General features: G+C 38.4%; 2 protein-coding genes across 4 annotated transcripts in view; one reads left to right on the plus strand and one right to left on the minus strand.

Annotated features, from left to right (window-relative positions):
- LOC125775789 (uncharacterized) overlaps positions 1-17,422 on the plus strand; it is a 162,221-nt gene that overhangs the window by 118,514 nt on the left and 26,285 nt on the right. The gene's annotated exons all lie outside the window — the stretch shown is intronic.
- Positions 5,178-9,015, minus strand: LOC125775783 (probable cytochrome P450 310a1). The gene is made up of 6 exons (XM_049446550.1): positions 8,239-9,015; positions 7,691-7,813; positions 7,420-7,610; positions 6,999-7,250; positions 6,671-6,919; positions 5,178-5,477 (listed from the first exon to the last, which is right to left on the minus strand). The coding sequence occupies exons 1-6, from the start codon at positions 8,721-8,723 to the stop codon at positions 5,299-5,301; spliced, it is 1,479 nt and encodes a 492-aa protein (XP_049302507.1). The 5' UTR covers positions 8,724-9,015; the 3' UTR covers positions 5,178-5,298.

The raw sequence follows: 17,422 nt of genomic DNA on the forward strand, positions 1-17,422 counted from the left end.
CAGCATTACGGGGTCCGGAAAGTAATAGGACTGAGTCGATTTGAAAAAAAATAAGCTCCTTCTGCGTCGATGCACTGCTGCCAACGCGATTTCCAAGCATTGAAGGCGTCACGGAAGGCATTCTCTGGAATAGAATGTGCATGCTGCTTGGATCACCTCTGTCATCTTAAAATGATTGCCTTTCATCGACCTCTTCAGGCAAGATTACTCAAAATCCATGACTCGTCACCTGTGATTGCGTTATTCAAACGTCTCTGTCGCAGATTTGCCGAGTTTAAATCGCGTACCTCTGATCTAACGAACGCTGCATTTTCGGCTTGCACCTCTCACAGAAACACGTCGGGCGAAAATGTTTGTCCGGGCTCTCCAGGTGCTCGGGGACAACTGACCAGCCGCTCGTTCGTTAGCTAGAAACGCCAGAAGAAACGCAATCCCATTACTTTCAAACCTTGTACAAGTATATTGAATCACCCTGTCTAAAACCTCGTCTAGTATCGAACGGCTCGGAGAGGTCCTTCTCGTCTTCGACGCGAGCACATGGTTGCGTTCAACATTATTTTACATAACCGTATGAATTTTACAGGGAAATAAAATTCAACATGGTGTCGAATAGGCAGCTCCTGTCAGTGCTGTCGAAAGCGGCTTTGAAATCGACAAAAAGGTCCAAGATTTTATTAAAAAAATTTTTGTCTAATTATGGTGCATTTGCTAGGTCTAAAGCCACTCTGAAAAGTTCCATTGAGTTTAATTACGAGTCTTACACACAATACTGTCGGAAGTATCGTATATGCATAGTTAACAAAGCTTATCCCGCGATAATTAGCGAAAATTTAAGGATGTCTCCCCATGAATAGGATATTTCAATCATTGGGCATGCATTTATCTGACCAAATCAAGCTTACCACCTGAAATAAGCGGCTTTCCAGTTCTTTGGCGTTGAATTTAAACAGTTTAGCTAGTAATCCATCGGTCCCTGCGGCTTTGTTGTTCCCAAGCCGTCTTAGAGCTGTTTTTACCTCGGCTTGGTCGACTGGCGGAACGAAAAACTTGTAACGGTAGATTGTTGATGTTAGTTTTTCTTCATCCGTCGCAGTACTGTTTTCGTCACTTAACAGTTTTGCTCGAGACAAGTTGCTTTTAAATTTCGAGTGTATTGAATGAATGTGCCCTTCATTTGGAGTAGTCAACGTCTCAGAATCTGGCGCAAATAAATTCATAGTCATTTTCATACAATAACATTTCGATTTACTAATTCTGTAGAATCTGGTTAGTCAGTGACACCACAGACTTGAAAAATCTTGCTACAGAGTGAATTCCACTACTGAGTAGTCAAACAAATCACTTTCTCAGAGCTCATATTTTGTACTCCAAATACTCTCTTATGGGAGTGTTACAAATATAAATATGCAACCCACTGAGCTACTTATTTCCTAGTGGGTGTTTATATACAGAGATACAGAAATATATTTGCTCACATGTCCTCTCAGCCTAAAGCACTCTTACTACAACTGAGACGTTGTCTATGTTTTCACAAGCTGCAAATGAAAAGCAACAATAAACAGCAACATTGTCGCATTTGTTAAGAGATTGCCGCGATTTTTCGCTTGTTTTTAATTTATAAGGGCCATCAGCATCATTACAATCCACACTCCGCATCGCCACACACATCTATCCAACTCCAAGCATTGGCCCGCCGCTAGGCTGCCGAGCGAAGTGCTTTTGATACGGAAAACCGAGTACAATGCGAAAATAATAATAATAAAAACTTACTTGAAAACCTTTTGACCCAAATAAAAAAAGTGGCTCGAGCTCTGGGAACGAACCGCGTTCTGTTGACTTTGTGGCATGGCAGCGCGGCAATTATCGCAGCAGCGTCGACACCAGCCCAACAGAGACAGAGTTGCAAATTTGCCGCTGGAGCACCGAAAACGTGCCCAATATAATATGTACATATGTATTTATTTATATATACATATATATATATGGTCTTTTTATTGTTGCCGCGGTTGTTGCTGCAATGCGCCCGGAAAATGCATCACTTGTTAGTTGACACAAAAGCGCAGCCCATGGTATCGCCATTGTCAATGGGAATTATGTGTACTACGGTTGCTTCTCTGGTTTTCTTTTGCTTCACAGTTTGTTTTGCTAAGTGCTTGTTTTCAGCTTTTTCCCAAACATTGTTTCATTTATTGGCATTATATAAATTGTTGACTGTGTGCAACGCGTTAAAAAGTGGCTGAAGCTCGGCATGTTGTTGCTGTTGACAGAAGAGCCGTGCTGTGGTGAGCGAAATTTTTTCACGCTTAATTAGTTAATGATTTTCACTCGATTCTTTGCTTGCACGTGAGCATTATTTGGAATGCAAAAAATATATCAAACATATAATCAAGTGCAGAAAATTCAAGTCTCGTTTATTTGATTGAGCAAAAATAGAAATTGAGGTTGGGTGGGATCAAGAACTGCAAAAGAACTTCATAGAAACTTACACACTGTGGTCCAGAAAGTAGAGCGCTGGTGGAGTGTTAATTAATAACTTGTGAATTTTAAAGTAAAATTAAAATAGAAATAACAAAGAATAGGAATATGTGCCATGTATTCAGAAGATTCAGTTGTTGAAGCTTGCCTCAGTAAGGATAGCCTCTTTTAACAGGCCATTGCCCTATTGGCGTCCATGATGTAAGGTTGGCAATCTGCCCATATGTCATATGCAGAAGCTGTATGGAAGAAGATGAGGTGAAAATAACTCAACATTATTTTGACGGTCCTGCGTTTGGGAGGTCAAGCCTTAAACACTTGGGAGTGCATACCTTTAGACATCTCACTGAACTGACGGGAGAGGAAATTAAACGCCTATACAAATTTGTATAGTTAAAAGTTTGAACACAAGAGTTCTACTTTTCTGTGGCTTCACAAAGGACTGCATATACCACGTGCTATCTTCGATCAGCCGTATAATCTTACCTATCCTCAGTGTTTGAGATATCGATTTGAAATTTTGCACACGATCGCTTTTTCTCAAGAAGCTGCTCATTTACTGGAACCGCCAATATTGGGTCACTCACAATATGATATAGTTACCATGCAAACTGATAAGTCAATATCAAGACCTACTAAGAAATTTTTTTATGTGACTATACATGTAAAACTTCGGGAAATTTGCCATAAATTTTGAGTAATAAATGCCATTATCTCCGCAGACATTGTTCGGATCGAAACATTATAGCATAACGCCGTCTTACAAACTGACCGAGCAAGCTCAAGACTAATATATATTTATAAGATTTATTTTATAAGGTTTTAGGGAGCTCATGCGGCAAGAACTATCACACGTACATTAGAGGTTCGATTAAAATTGTCAGGGGGGCTTTGAAAAATTCACAGGAACCTTAACCAAAATTTCTGGTAGCGCTGTTGTGTAGTTAACCGGTTATTTAACCGATAAGTGACTTGCTCGTTGGTTAATTTTTTAAATTAGAAACTCAAGATAAACATCTTTTTATAACTTTTTCCACACGAAATGCATCTATGGAGCGTATTATAGCTTCGGTGCAATTGAAGTTTTTTTTTTCTTGTTATTATTTTTTTTTTTTTTGTTTCGAAGTTACGCCAGATTTCTTGAATATTCTTAAATATAATCAGACTTCACTGCTAGACATTGATTGCCGCACCAACTTTTGAGTCAGTTTTGAGTAAAATTTGTCTACGTAAATAAATATTTTAAATGGAACTAAATCAGCTCTCAAATATGGTCAAGAATATCTCAAACTCAGTGCTCACTATAATTATATACCAACATCGTCTCTTCGAAAGACCCAAACAAGTTTCAACACACACATTTTTGTCTCCTCACACTTATCACCGAAACTAACACATAAACATCGTGCAACCCTTGAGGACTTTGGGAGCTCATGAAGCAGAAATGATCACACGTACAGCAGAATTTCGGTTAGAATCGTTAATTGGGCCTTTAAAAACTCATAGAAACTTTTACGTAAACTGCTGGTGCCGCTGTTGGGTAGTTAACTGGTTATTTAATCGATAGCTGGCTTTCTCGTTGGTTTATTTTGTTATTTAGAAATTTGTAGTTTAAGGCACTTATTGAGCCTTAAAAAGCCCATACAAACTTTGAAAGAAATTTCTAGTAGCCCTGTTGGGTAGTTAACTAGTTATTTAATCGATAGGTGGCGCGCTCGTTGCTCTATCTTTTATATAAAAGTTTGTAGTTTAAGTACCTAACTTTTGAGAAATAAAAATCATGATATTCTAAGAAGCTATGGTTGATTTAGTATACAGTTTTGGCAAAATTTTATCTTCACGAAATATATTTTTGGATACTGGTCCATGCAAGTACGAACACTATGCTATTTGGAGATATATAAAAAATATATAATATATTATAAAACATTGTCAATTTATTTTTATGTAAATCTTGACTATTTATATCCCCCAAAAAAAGGATGATCTCAAGTACTCCTTACTATAGTATCCAAATTTTTAGTTAGAACTTTAAACTTTTGCCTTTGAATTTACCATATAGCAACTGCCAATGCTGACCATTATAGTTCTGCGCCTTTTTTCATTATTTTTAAACATAAATATCTTTTTGTTATTCCACTGATTCCTCTCAACAAAATTAAGGCTTAATTTATTTCTTAAATCTCATATTTAACGCTCTCTATTAATTAGTAATTTATTTGCTTTGAATAACCTCAACATAAAGCCAGTTGCTTCACGCTCAAGCGAGAAGAAAACGAAATGTGATACACCACATACATTACAAAGCGAAACATTATAAAGTTAGCTACCATTATAAATTTACCACCTACTTCTATTTTCTGCGCACTGCAACCTTCTCCGCTCACTCTATCATAAGGAGCCATCTTTCGTTGATTTCACTTACTCATTTACCATCCTTAATTAAGTGATATTCGCAGAAAAACATAAATTTCTGAGTTTTATTTACATAGCATACATTTAGGCGCGTTGAAGCGCGGTGCGAGCAACACAACAGTTATTTTAGCAAATTACTTTATTCATTGCCATCCTGTGTACCCCAAATAGGTAAACATTGCCGAATACCTTTTAATTTTTGGGACTTTTATGTAATTGCTCAACAAAATGTCATTTTTATGGCTGAGCAGAAGCATACTTTTAGGGGTTTCAACAATTAAAGCTCATTATAATGAATATATTTACATTTATTCGTTTGCTGGCAAACATAAACATATCTTATAATTACATTGTAGTAAATGCACGACGTTCTTAAAAGTTCTGGCGCTTGAATTGTTGCTGGAATATTTACAAAAGTGTGTTGTTCTTGTACGTCTTCAGTCTGATTTTAAAGCCACCTTTGCATATGATGACGGGCGCAGGATTGTGGACAATTTGTATGTCCTCAGTCGGGGTGTATTCCATGTCGAAGTGCTGAAGCAGCTTTACAAGTGCTAATTTGGTAACCAAAATGGCGAAATTGCGAGCTGGAAGGCGGGGAAAAATAATTAAATGTAATAACTTAATTAAGAATACAATTTTTAAATAATACATTTAGAAGATTTCTTAATTGCCATGTTCAATACGCTATTGTTTATGTTTTTTCTTTTATTTTAATATTAGAACGGTGGAAGGCGATGTTGAGTTTATACCTAACCTAACTTCTTTATTGTGCTTGAACATCAAAGATTATTTATTTCAGTTTTCCATCTCTTGGCGCTTAAGTTTTTTAATTATAAGTTGAACTTTAGCAGACAATTTTAATACTAATATTTTCAATAATGAAGCTGAAAGCTCTGACTCACTGACCTCACTAGCAGTAGCATCAAGCTACATACTTCCATATTAAACTTGCTTTAGTGTCTGGTCACAGCGGACACAGTAAAGTCGATGTGCCAAATCTTATCAGTATGGGAACGAGTAGGTGTTTCCAAGGCTTCGTGAATTTAGGCTCAGCAAGAGCTTGGTTGCAGAAGCGCAAAGTACAATGAAAAGGTTTATTGAATCACTAGCTCTTAGAAAGGTTCACATCGTCGCTAAAGTGATAGGTGTCTGTCTTTACTAAACACTGTCCTTTGATGAGGCAAAATATTCTGGAGTACGTAACTTGTCAAAGTTGTATAAAGTTGGCTGAGGTAGAAAAATCTAGACACTTGCTTTTCTACTGTCTAGCCAATTTCGCCAGACCAACGTTGAAGCAGCTCGGTTGCCATACCTTTTAAGAACCCGGCGACCGATTGGCTGGAATTGATATTAACCGCCTCAATACATTTATGGCAGGCTCTAGGCGTTTTGTCGTTATGCGACGGTCTTTTTGACTCATACCTAGCAGTTTTGGACAACACAACGGACAAGCATTTCTATCACTCTACAACCTACGATCTACGGTGTTGTGCCCTCCTCTACGAGTATATCACATAAGGTCACTAAGGTTCAGCATCCTGAACATTTCCATGAGCCTATTGGGCGCGAATGAGGTGATGTGATGTGTCTCCCTGTTCACGTAGATAAAACCTAGTGCCTAGAGCTTGCTTCAGCAAATTGTTGGACAATACAGAATTGGGTATTCTGGGGTTTCCTGTTCCATGTCGCAGAACCGGCAGTTTGCGCTAGAGACTATGCTAATGTTGGACAGTGCTTCTTCTTTTATGGTAAAAATGTTCGGCTTCTTAATACTCACCCACACAAACGCTCGCACCTAAACCGTAACCCATAAAATTATCCAGCTCTGGTCCGCTTTTAACATTGTAAAAACGCTCGGGTCTGTAATAGTCGGGGTCCTTGAAGTGCCGCTCATCGCGCTGCATTGCCATCACGGGTATCATTACGGTGCGGCCCTCATTGATCGTTGCGCGACTGTTCGGAATTGGAAAGTTCTTGCCACAGACACGCTCGATGTACGGCACACTCGGGTACTTGCGCACAGTTTCTAAGCAAATTTGAAAAAAAAAGTTGATAAAACAATAAGTCGAAATCTACTAATAAACATTGTTAGTGTGCAGACGTACCCTTGATGCAAGCGCCCAAATACTGGAGGCTATCAATATCCGCATAGGTCAATCTATTATCTGCATTATCTGCATTCTTTGTTGCTACACTCAGTTGGCGTATTTCCTCGATCACCTTCTTGTAGATGCTCGGCGCTTGCAAAATTTCATAAAGCGTTAGCGTAGCCGCTGAGGCGGTAGATTCATAGCCGATATTAAGAAAGCGTTCGGCAATTTTCGACAACTTCTTAATCGAGAGTAGTTTCTCGCGTTCTGCAACATAATGTCATAATCAATAATGGCATGTTTGGAGCAAGTCTTGAAGTGCGATATTGATGAATGAATAACTGATTTGACTGTATCTTTTGTTTGAAAAATTTCCATGTCAAATGTTTGTTGGTACTTACCATACTCTATTTAAAATTACTATACTTTTACTCACCGAACACATTCTCCACATGCCAACTCAATTTACCATTATTCGTTAAATTATTGCCGTTTCGAAACTTCACCAATAACTGCATGATATCCTTGCGTATGATGCCGCCATCTTCACGGCGTCCCACGCTGTCCTTGATAATGTCACGCAGCCGATAGGTGAGCGACGACTTTTTCGGCAAATGATTGAACGTGCTGATTGGGAAATAAAGCAGTTGTTGTTATATATAAATATTTGTATGTCTTTGCAAAAGCAACATAATCGGAAGACTCACTATGAGTTGATGCCGCGATTTCGTAACGTGCTTAGTATGTACCGCTTGAAGACGCTATCGTTCGGCTCGAATAAGTTGGTGTCTAGACCATACAGCAGGTTAGCGAATACATTGATGACGTAGCTGTAAGGTAAAGTTTGTGTGAAAAAAGTAGTTTTCATAAAAAAAAAATGATTCTTGTTTGAAAAATTTTCATGCGAATTTCGCTGATTGCAGATTTTCCCTTCAAAACTGGCCACTATTCTTAAAAAAATTTTGAAATACTTTAAATTTTGGAATTCGGTTTGCGAATTAGACTGCCAATAATCAATAATAGAAAATCGAAATCCTTAGAAAGTCAACTTTATAAGCAGGTCTAGTACTACCAAGTGGAATTCTAGTAGCTTTTACTTTATAATCACATCACAAGTTTCACCCATGGAACCTAACAAATCAAACCTAAGCATTGCTTATTATTACTGTTTCACTTAATCACTTCAACAACGAATTTTCAATTACACCGAGTCACTACCTAAGTCTTCCACTAAACTGTAAACTGTGCTACTCACGTTCTCATAACGATCTGCATATCCAATTGCTCACTGCCTAGCGTCAACGCATTCATTTGCTTGACCATATGATCGGCCACCTTTTCGACATTCCGAAACATGCCCTCCACGCGCGGCACACTGAAAATCGATGCGAGCTTTTCGAGTAAATTTATTTTGCGATAACCTTGCATGTAGTGCCAACGCTTGTCATCGAAATGTCCATGCGGTATCTCGAGGATGGTGCGCGCCAAGGCGACATCGCGCACCAGCAATGTTGGCCGAAAGAAGAAGTACACGCCATATAAGGGACGTTCGCCGCCTGCCTTGTATGCTTCGTTGATGGCGTCCACATAGTGGAACTCGCGCCGATAAACTTGTTTCAGAAATTGCCAATTCAAACCGGTACGTTCGGTTGGGAAGCCCTTGCGTTTCCAGTATGTGTATATGTGACGTATGTAGAGGAAGATGACCGAGTAGAAGAGGATCGGTATGAGCAGCCACATTACGGCGGCTACTCAGTGAGCTAACGGCAGAGCTGAAATAGTTCCTATTGACCGAGAACCACTTGACGGTTTGGTGTCGCCGGTGAAGCGTTTACGTTTGCGGTATTTATGATTTTAAGCGCGCACGATAGAGCGATTGAGCGATCGCGACTGGCGAGTTCGAACTGCGATGGACGGTGAGTGCAAATTGTTGGCTTAAGGCCCAAAGTGTTGCAAGCTGCAACGTCGGTGAGGGTGTAGGAACTACTGATGACGGACTACGATTAAAGAATAAAACGTCAAAATTTCAACGAAAATGACCAGTTTGTGTTTTCTATACAACACAGGCACACATACAAAACATGTAGTACATGTATCGACTACTCGCCGGTCCATCGTTCGCTGCCTGCTGATCTGAGACAGATTAGACATGCATGTGTTAGTGCTTCATCAGACCGTATGTTGCCTTAGGGCATAAAAAACAATGCACATAGTACACACTACTAGAAGCTATAAAAACAATGTGTTTCAAAATACTGATAAGTGATTTTGACAGGTCTAAACTACATAACGGCACAGACACACTCGCATAGTTTTCTCTGTATATGTACTGTTCCCAGCGCTATACGACGCCTAAAGAATGTATGTATGTATGTAGGCGATTTAAACAGTTAGTCAGCACTTATGCAACGCATATACGCAGCCGGATTTATATACACAGCAGTCTAACAGATATACTGTTATCAGTAAATAACATTAAGTGCTGTGTTTAGTGGACACAATACTAGAAATTAGCGAAACTACTAAGTTATATAGTGATAAAAGAGCGAAGACACAAAAACTGTAAAGAGTCGATTCCAGGCCGCTCGCAGCAACTCGGACTATGGCATGACTTGGCACATTTTACGGCGAAATCTTAAATGGAAAGAGTACAAAATACAGCTTGTGAGAGAACTAAATCCGCTCGAATATCCCAAGCGGCTTCGCTTCCCTCTATGGGTTCTGGAAAAGTACCAAGAATATCCGATGTTTCCGAGCTAAATTTTGTTTAGCGATGAGGCCTAATTCTGGCTTAATGGCTCTGTAAACAAGAAAAATTACCATATTTGGGACGAAGAACAATCTGAAGAGATTCAATAGCTGTCATTTCAACCAGAAAAAACAACGGTGTGGTTTAGTTTGTGGGCCAGTGGAATCATTGCTCCATATTTTTTCAAAAATGATGCCGATGAGAACATAGCTGTCAATAGCGATCTTCATCGTGCCAATGATAACCGACTACGAGGGCTGCTATACATATATTTGTATTTCTGGCCTAATAATGAAAATAGGAATATTTATCAACGAAAATGGTTTTATTGTTTTTCAAAATATTCTCCATTAAGATTTATACACTTTTGCATGCGCTTAAACCAATTTTCGAAGCATTTTTTCCACTCCGATTGAGACACCTCCAAAACATGGTTTTTGAATGCCTCAACAGCATCTTCTGGCGACGAAAATCGTTGACCACGCATTATTTTCTTGATGTGTGGGAATAAAAAGAAGTCATTGGGTGCCAAGTCAGGGCTGTACGGCGGATGACCCATCAATTCGACGTTTTGGCCGGTCAAAAAGCCGCTGGTTTGAGCCGATGTGTGAGAGCTCGCATTGTCATGGAGCACAATGATTCGTCTTCTCTTGTTCGTTTTTCGAATTTCGCCGAAGACTTCAGGCAAACAAATGGTGGTGTACCACTCAGAATTGACCGTCCAACGTTGATCAAGCGGAACAGTCACCACATGACCAGTTTTGCCGAAGAAACAGGCGACCATTTGTTTCGAGTGCTTCTTCCACGAACAACTTTCGTTGGATTAGGCTCGTCTTGGAAGACCCACACGGTTGATTGCTGTTTTGTTTCGGGCTCATACGCATTGATCCATTATTCGTCACCTGTGACGATCTTATAAACGTCTTTTGAAGCACCCCGATCGTATTTTTTCAGCATTTCTTTACACCAATCCACACGAGCCTTTTTTTTGAGCGATTGTCAAATTGTGCGGGATCCAACGAGAACAAACCTTTTTTACGGCCAGGTGTTCATGCAATATCGAATGTATGCTGGTGGGAGAAATGCATAGGCATGCCTCTATATGAAGGTATGTTACATGACGGTCTTGCATTATCAGTTCACGTACGGCATCGATGTTTTCTGGCACAACGGCTGTTTTTGGACGACCTTCACGGAATTAGCTTTGAGCGAGCGTCGGCCACGATTCAATTCGTTGTACCAGTTTTTCACAGTGCTATAGGATGGTGCTTCATAGCCATACAAAGATTTTAGTTCATCGATGTACTCTTGTCGTGATAATCCACGTCGAAATTTGTGAAAAATGATCGCAAATGTTCACGAGTTAATTCCATTTTTTGGCCGAGATGAATTTTTTAATTCCCTGTAAATAAAACAATTCACGATTAAATGACAAAACGTTCTGAGTGATGTTATGCTAAAAAATGTCAAACTTTCCAATGGAAATATCAGATTGCACCTGGCAACACTTAGTGTTGCCCAGGCCAGAAATATATATAGCAGCCCTCGTATTTGATGCCTGAAGTTGAAGCTCGTGATATCGGCGACATTTGGTCTCAAAAAGACGGCTCCACTTCCACACATCACTTCAATCAATGGATTTATTGAGAGTATATTTCGGTGACACGTTTTCGGACGGTCGATTGGCCACCAAGATCGTGTGATATCACATCGTTTGACTTTTTTCTGCGGGAATATACATATAAAGTTTAAAATTTATGCAGACAATCCCGCTTGGATTCTGGCTTTGGAGCAAAACATTACGCCTGTCATTCGCCACAGTCGACATGCTCGAACGAACCTTTGGAATCACTATAGCATACTGTTGTGTTACAAACTGGTCGACCAAAATCAAATACTTGTATTGAAAATTTTTTGTTTGTGAATGATATGCTAGCTTCTGATTTTATATACCTCAAGTAACGAGAAGAATTTTCTGAGCATTCATTAGCGTATCGTTAGAGAAATATGTAGATATATACTTGTGTAATTCAATAAAAAGTATATTACCTCACCTGTCTGTATTTCATGGAAAAACAAAAAACAAAAAAACATAGCAAGTTTGAAAAAAGTGGCTCACCTCCCTACATTCAGCTCTTATTGTTGTAATGAAACTTTTCATGCGCTACCGTTTTTCAGTGCTACTGCAATGCAGTGCCAGCATTGAGCACTTTTGAACTTTAAACTTTGCCAGCGCACAACTTTTACCTTGCAAGAGCACAAGGTATAAACTATTTATCACTGAACTCAGCTTATACTTCAACGTACACATCGGTATATATTTGCACTTTTGACCCGAAGGCTTCTAAATTGACGTGCACGTAACTCAATTAGAAGCACGATGGTTTACAAGGCGTGATAAAGCTTTTCTTCGATGAAAATCATTGGATAATCCAGCGCACGAGACAAAACCCACCCAGCAGTGGCTTCAAAGCTACATATATTCCTGCTATCATAGCTGCAGTTGATTGTCCGTCTGGAAGTCCAGGCGAACATGTTTACAAATAATTTTTTAATTATTATACATACATATGTACATATTACTGATTTTATGATATATGATTATTACATATTGCAAACTACGAAAACCCTTTTCATCGTTTTTTCAACTATAATGTTCATTAAAATTTAGTGCTAATGACAGCACTTCCTCTGCAACTTACATACATATATTCATCATTGCCTTATCATTTTTATAGGTATGCATATTTTTAATAAGAAAACAGAAACTTAACGGAAATTGCAACATAATTTGTCCAATCACTGTCGCTCGCCGATTGGGCTCCTCAATATTAAACTGCAATCAAATTTAGCGCTGGCAATCATGACTAATTGATAATATCAAATAACCACAGCTGGATATTATGCCAAGCATTTGTGTCGATATACATATCTACATATCGCTCATTTGCTGCAAGACCGGCATAAATCAAAAAACGTGATTTTTGAGTTAATGATGCAGAATTGTTCGTTATATCATACATCATGTTGAGTGAAAAATTCATATGAATACCTCTTAGATGCTCCGCTTGAGAAGAGGTGTAAGGTTGGAGTCACCGTGTAAGGTTATAGTCAGTTGAAAACTTTAAACGCGTTTTCTGGAGAATCGATTTTTTTGACTTATGCCGGTCTTGCAGCAAATGAGCGATATGTCCGCGATTCAAAAGCTTCAAGGTAATCTTTTGTAATTTGATTGCTGTGGCTTGGCGATTTCACTTAATTGCATAATTTGGGTAATTTGAGGCGCAACAAATGTGCTGCAGCCTTTGACAACATACAATATTTTAGTGTCTCATCGGTTCTCTTGTTCTCAAGTTGTCGTTTGTGAGTAAACCACATAAATATTTATATATTTTTGTTTATTTATTGCATATTTCGATATATAAATATTTATTTTGAATATTTATATTATTATTTTCCTTTTTTTGCAATGATAGTTGTAACAGGCAAATGTACCGAGTATGAGCAAAGTAGAGTGCTTTTTATTTAATGGAAAGTACAATCAGTACAATTAAGTTCTGAATATAACATCATTCAAATGGCCTCTACGACTTTTTTTGCAGGAACAAATACGATGAATCTACTTTTTCCACAAAATCAAGTCATATGTCATGAATTAAATCCCACAAGAAGTAGTCTAATGGTGTTAAATCACAACTTCATGGAGGCCCTTCAATGTGATAATTTTTTGGAATAATCGAATCTTTAAACTTATCTCGCAATAATTGTTGTGTGGCCCGTAGCCCAGTCTTGTTGGAACCAGATGTTGCCAAGATCAACTTCTTCCAATTGCAGCCATAAAAAGTTGGTTATCATCGATCTCTATTGTTCTCCGTTGACAGTAACGGTGTTAACAGCTTCATTTCAAAAGAAATACGGATCGTTGATTCCACCCGACCAAAAACCAAAGAAAACTGTTAATTTAGGTGAATGGAAGGGTAGTTCATGAATAATTTGTGGTTTTTCTTCGTACCAGAATCGACAGTTTTATTTATGTACCGCACCACTCAGATGAAGGTGAGCCTCATCAGAGAAGATGATTTCCTTAAAAAAATCGTTATCGTTTTAAACTTGTTCCAAGGCAAAATCAGCAAATGCACGACGTTTACGGTGGTCCAATGGCTTCAGTTCTTGAGTGAGAACAATTTCATACGAATGCAAGCCCAAATCCTTTTTCAAAATCCGCCAGGTGGTGGCTTAAGACAGTCCCAATGCTTGAGAACCTCTTGGATTCGACAAAATGCGGTCTTCACTTGCCTGAACGGCAGCAATATTTTTATTACTTCGATCAGTTCTTTGCGTTATTGGCACTTGAAGATTATGTAGACGATATGTACGCTCGCTTTTCAATGATTTGACGAATAGCGAGCACAGTTAGACGATTATAATATTATGACCATAAAATGGCAAAGACGGACGAAAAGTTGCAATTGGAGAACAATTATTTTGATAATAAAATTGAATAATTTGTAAATGTTGTTCTTGAGTAAATCTTTCCAAGTTGAAATTGCAAACATTACTGAATATAAAGAAGAAAAGTTACACATCATGACATAAATTGCCGGAACATATTCAGAATTCATATTATCCCTATTGGAAAATACGGTGAACAAGTTTTCCTTACAAGGACGTCATTCCGATCGTTCAGTTTGTATGTCAGCTATTTGCCATAGTGCTCCGATATCGACGTTTCCGATAAAAGACCAGCTTCTTGATGAGAAAACGACAATGTAAAATTTCAGAACGATGTCTCAAAACCTGAGAGACTAGTTCGCGTATATACGTACATATGCAATATTTAAATTGATATTTTAGGAGTGATGAGTCTTCGATTACCTTAAATATCAGTAGTTTTGTCTCGTTACTTTTTTGAAAAGCGTTTTGTGACTTGAGACGTCAATGCTTTGTTTGCATTTACTATGAAAGTTTGATTTTTTATTTCGTTTAGAAATTTTTAAATTTGTGGCAATGTTTTTGGCGGCTCTAAGTGCGATTGCTTTCAAGAAAACGTTACGCTGTTATCACAAAAAAAAATTAAATAAAGCGAACAAATTTGAGGTCTTCAGTTTGGCATTTTTACCCGTCATGATTTACTTACGCATAGCCATATGTATATGCATGCTTATAAATTTGAATAAAAGCAAATCGTAAATCTGCAAGTCATTCTAAAAGTCAGTTCAGCGCCCAGTGACTCAGCAAATAATTTTAATAACACTTGAGCATCCATTGTGCACCAATGTGATAATGTAGTAACTGTATGGCTACTTGCAACACGTCAATGTTGAAAGTCCGCTGAAGCCTCATTACTGAAGATCAAGCGATGGATATGTATATACGAGTACATACAAGTATATTCTGCCCATAATAGATCACAGTTCGCAGTGTATTCTTCCAATTTCCATCTATCTAGATAGATAGTATATTTGATTTTCATTGGAATTATAAGCCATCGATATATTTGGGTTTCATTATTGTTATTACTAACGATATTAAATTAAAATACTACGCAGAAATTTCGAGTTCGAAATACTGGTATTTTGCTGTCACGACTTTTTTTAACGCCATCGACTGCAATCTTATGGTCAAGTCTGTACTCCTTTGTTCAGTTTGTGAATATGGTCGATGTGGATTTAGTGGGGAAGAGTGTTAGGTTCCGTGCAGCGAGGAAGCGATAAAGTTCGGGGACATCGATTCTATTTCCCGACGTCATTATCGTGCAAATCACCAGCGTATGAGGTGATAGAAATTCCCTACGGTGGATGAGGGAGTTTCGAGATGTAGAAGTTAAACAGCACCGCAGGTAGTTCATAGTCCGCGTTTTCAGCCTTGGAGAGTTCGTATATTTTTCGATATCCTCAAGTAGCGTTGTGTCAATCGACTGTGTCAAAAGCTTTTGAAGGTCGGGAGGAGCAAGGCCTCACTGTGTTCACTACTGTGGAGAGGAGAGTTATTAGACGATAGGACCCCCCTGTATTAGCGGGGTTCCCAGGTTTCAGTAGAGGGACCACTTTTCCGATTTTCTACACATGGGGTTTTTGAAGAGTGGTCAGCGACAAGTTGAGGACCTTGGTGAGGAAACTTAATCCCGACGAGTCTTAGTGTTTTAGCATCAGGGCAATGGATTTGGTAGATTTGGCTTGTATATGATACTCTGAACCTTTTTATCGACGGAAATGGTGCACAGTTTTTTTCGAATTTCGCGCAGCCGTCGGAAAATACATCGAAAAATTATCGTTTACCCTTATTTATTTAAAATATCTTACTATTTATGAAACAATAAATATCAAACACTCTGTAACAGCTGCTTATACTTAAAGCAGTCGAGTTTAAGATCTCAAACAGACTAGTGTAACTTGTTTGACATTTCTAACTAAGCTTAAGGTGGGGCTTACTAAATAACTTATTTTATTTAATAACTAACTATGCCTTCAAAGTGCAAATAATTCACCATTTTTAATGCGCATTCTTCAAGCACTTCAATCCCTGGGCCTTGTCTCCAGTTATTGCATTGCAATAACCTTGCATTTTCCCTCCCCCTTAAAATCGGCGAAAATTTATTCGTTGGCGAAATTAGTTAGCTTGCTGTGAATACTCGTTATTTGAATTTTCAATGTCGTTGGACTTGTCTCTCCGCTTTGCTGAATTGTTGAGCGCACGTTAGCAATTCTAATTGACTGCGCACTTGACATTTGATTGCATAACACCGCAATGAGTTATCGTTTTTGCTCGACGTTGTAAACATTACGTTTTTAGTTTCCACCGATATTCAGTGACTGCCTTGCTTTCGTCCATCCGAGGCGTTTGATTTGCATGAACGCTTGCGAAATCTATTATTATTCGTGTACATTTTAGACATTATTATCATTTTTCCACTGAAGTTTACATATAATACATATTTATTCATTCATTCATTCACAAGTTTGATTTTTTCAATTTATTTCAATTACAATTGATTCGATTTATTGGCAAATTAAATTTACATTTTTCAACAACAAAATGGAATTTTATTAACTGATTTAGTTTAGGAACGATAAAAACTGAAAAAAAAAACAAGCGTGATTGGCATTAGTTTGATATAAACTACGTTGTTTTCAATTGATTTTCGATGAAACCATTGAAACTGTTTACCACAATGTTGAATGTACCATTTATGCCCTGCTCAGGGATGCAGGTATGAAAGAGAATCAATCGATGACACGCCGAGATTTTCTCCACTTTCAATTGTATTTCTGAAAACTTCAATCACTTTGTCGCAGAGGCCATTCGGGGCGGCTTTTTCTCTGTCCACATTCCGACGAAGGAGATGTGGATGGAGAAAAGTCGGTGGAGAAGCGTCACAATGGGCTTTTTAAAGGGTAACTTTCTGTAGGGAACTTAAAGATTGACGGAGGCACCTTTGCCCCGCTCACATCGGAATGCAAGAGATCTACCGAACTACAGGTTTTGAGTAAAATTCTTCTCAACTTGCTGCAATTGTCAAAGTTGTATGAAATAGGCACAGGTAGAAATTTCCAGGCACGTTCTCCTTCATTTTCCAGCCTTGCAAGACGGAGGCTAAAATATCTCGGTAATCTTACGATCTTACCTTCGGTGAACAACCTTCATTTTCCAGCCTTTGCAAGACGGAGGCTGAAATATCTCGGTAATACTA

The sequence above is a fragment of the Bactrocera dorsalis genome, chromosome 1 (assembly GCF_023373825.1).
Source record: "Bactrocera dorsalis isolate Fly_Bdor chromosome 1, ASM2337382v1, whole genome shotgun sequence".
Taxonomy (NCBI): domain Eukaryota; kingdom Metazoa; phylum Arthropoda; class Insecta; order Diptera; family Tephritidae; genus Bactrocera; species Bactrocera dorsalis.

What these genes read in the sequence shown, in the direction of transcription:
- LOC125775783 (XM_049446550.1), bottom strand. Translation starts at nt 8,723, where the DNA reads ATGTGGCTGCTCATACCGATCCTCTTCTACTCGGTCATCTTCCTCTAC. An exon ending in AATCGCGGCATCAACTCATA is followed by an intron (nt 7,611 to 7,690) that starts GTGAGTCTTCCG and finishes TTTCCCAATCAG; the next exon opens with CACGTTCAATCATTTGCCGA. An exon ending in AGGTGCGAGCGTTTGTGTGG is followed by an intron (nt 5,478 to 6,670) that starts GTGAGTATTAAG and finishes CCCGCCTTCCAG; the next exon opens with CTCGCAATTTCGCCATTTTG.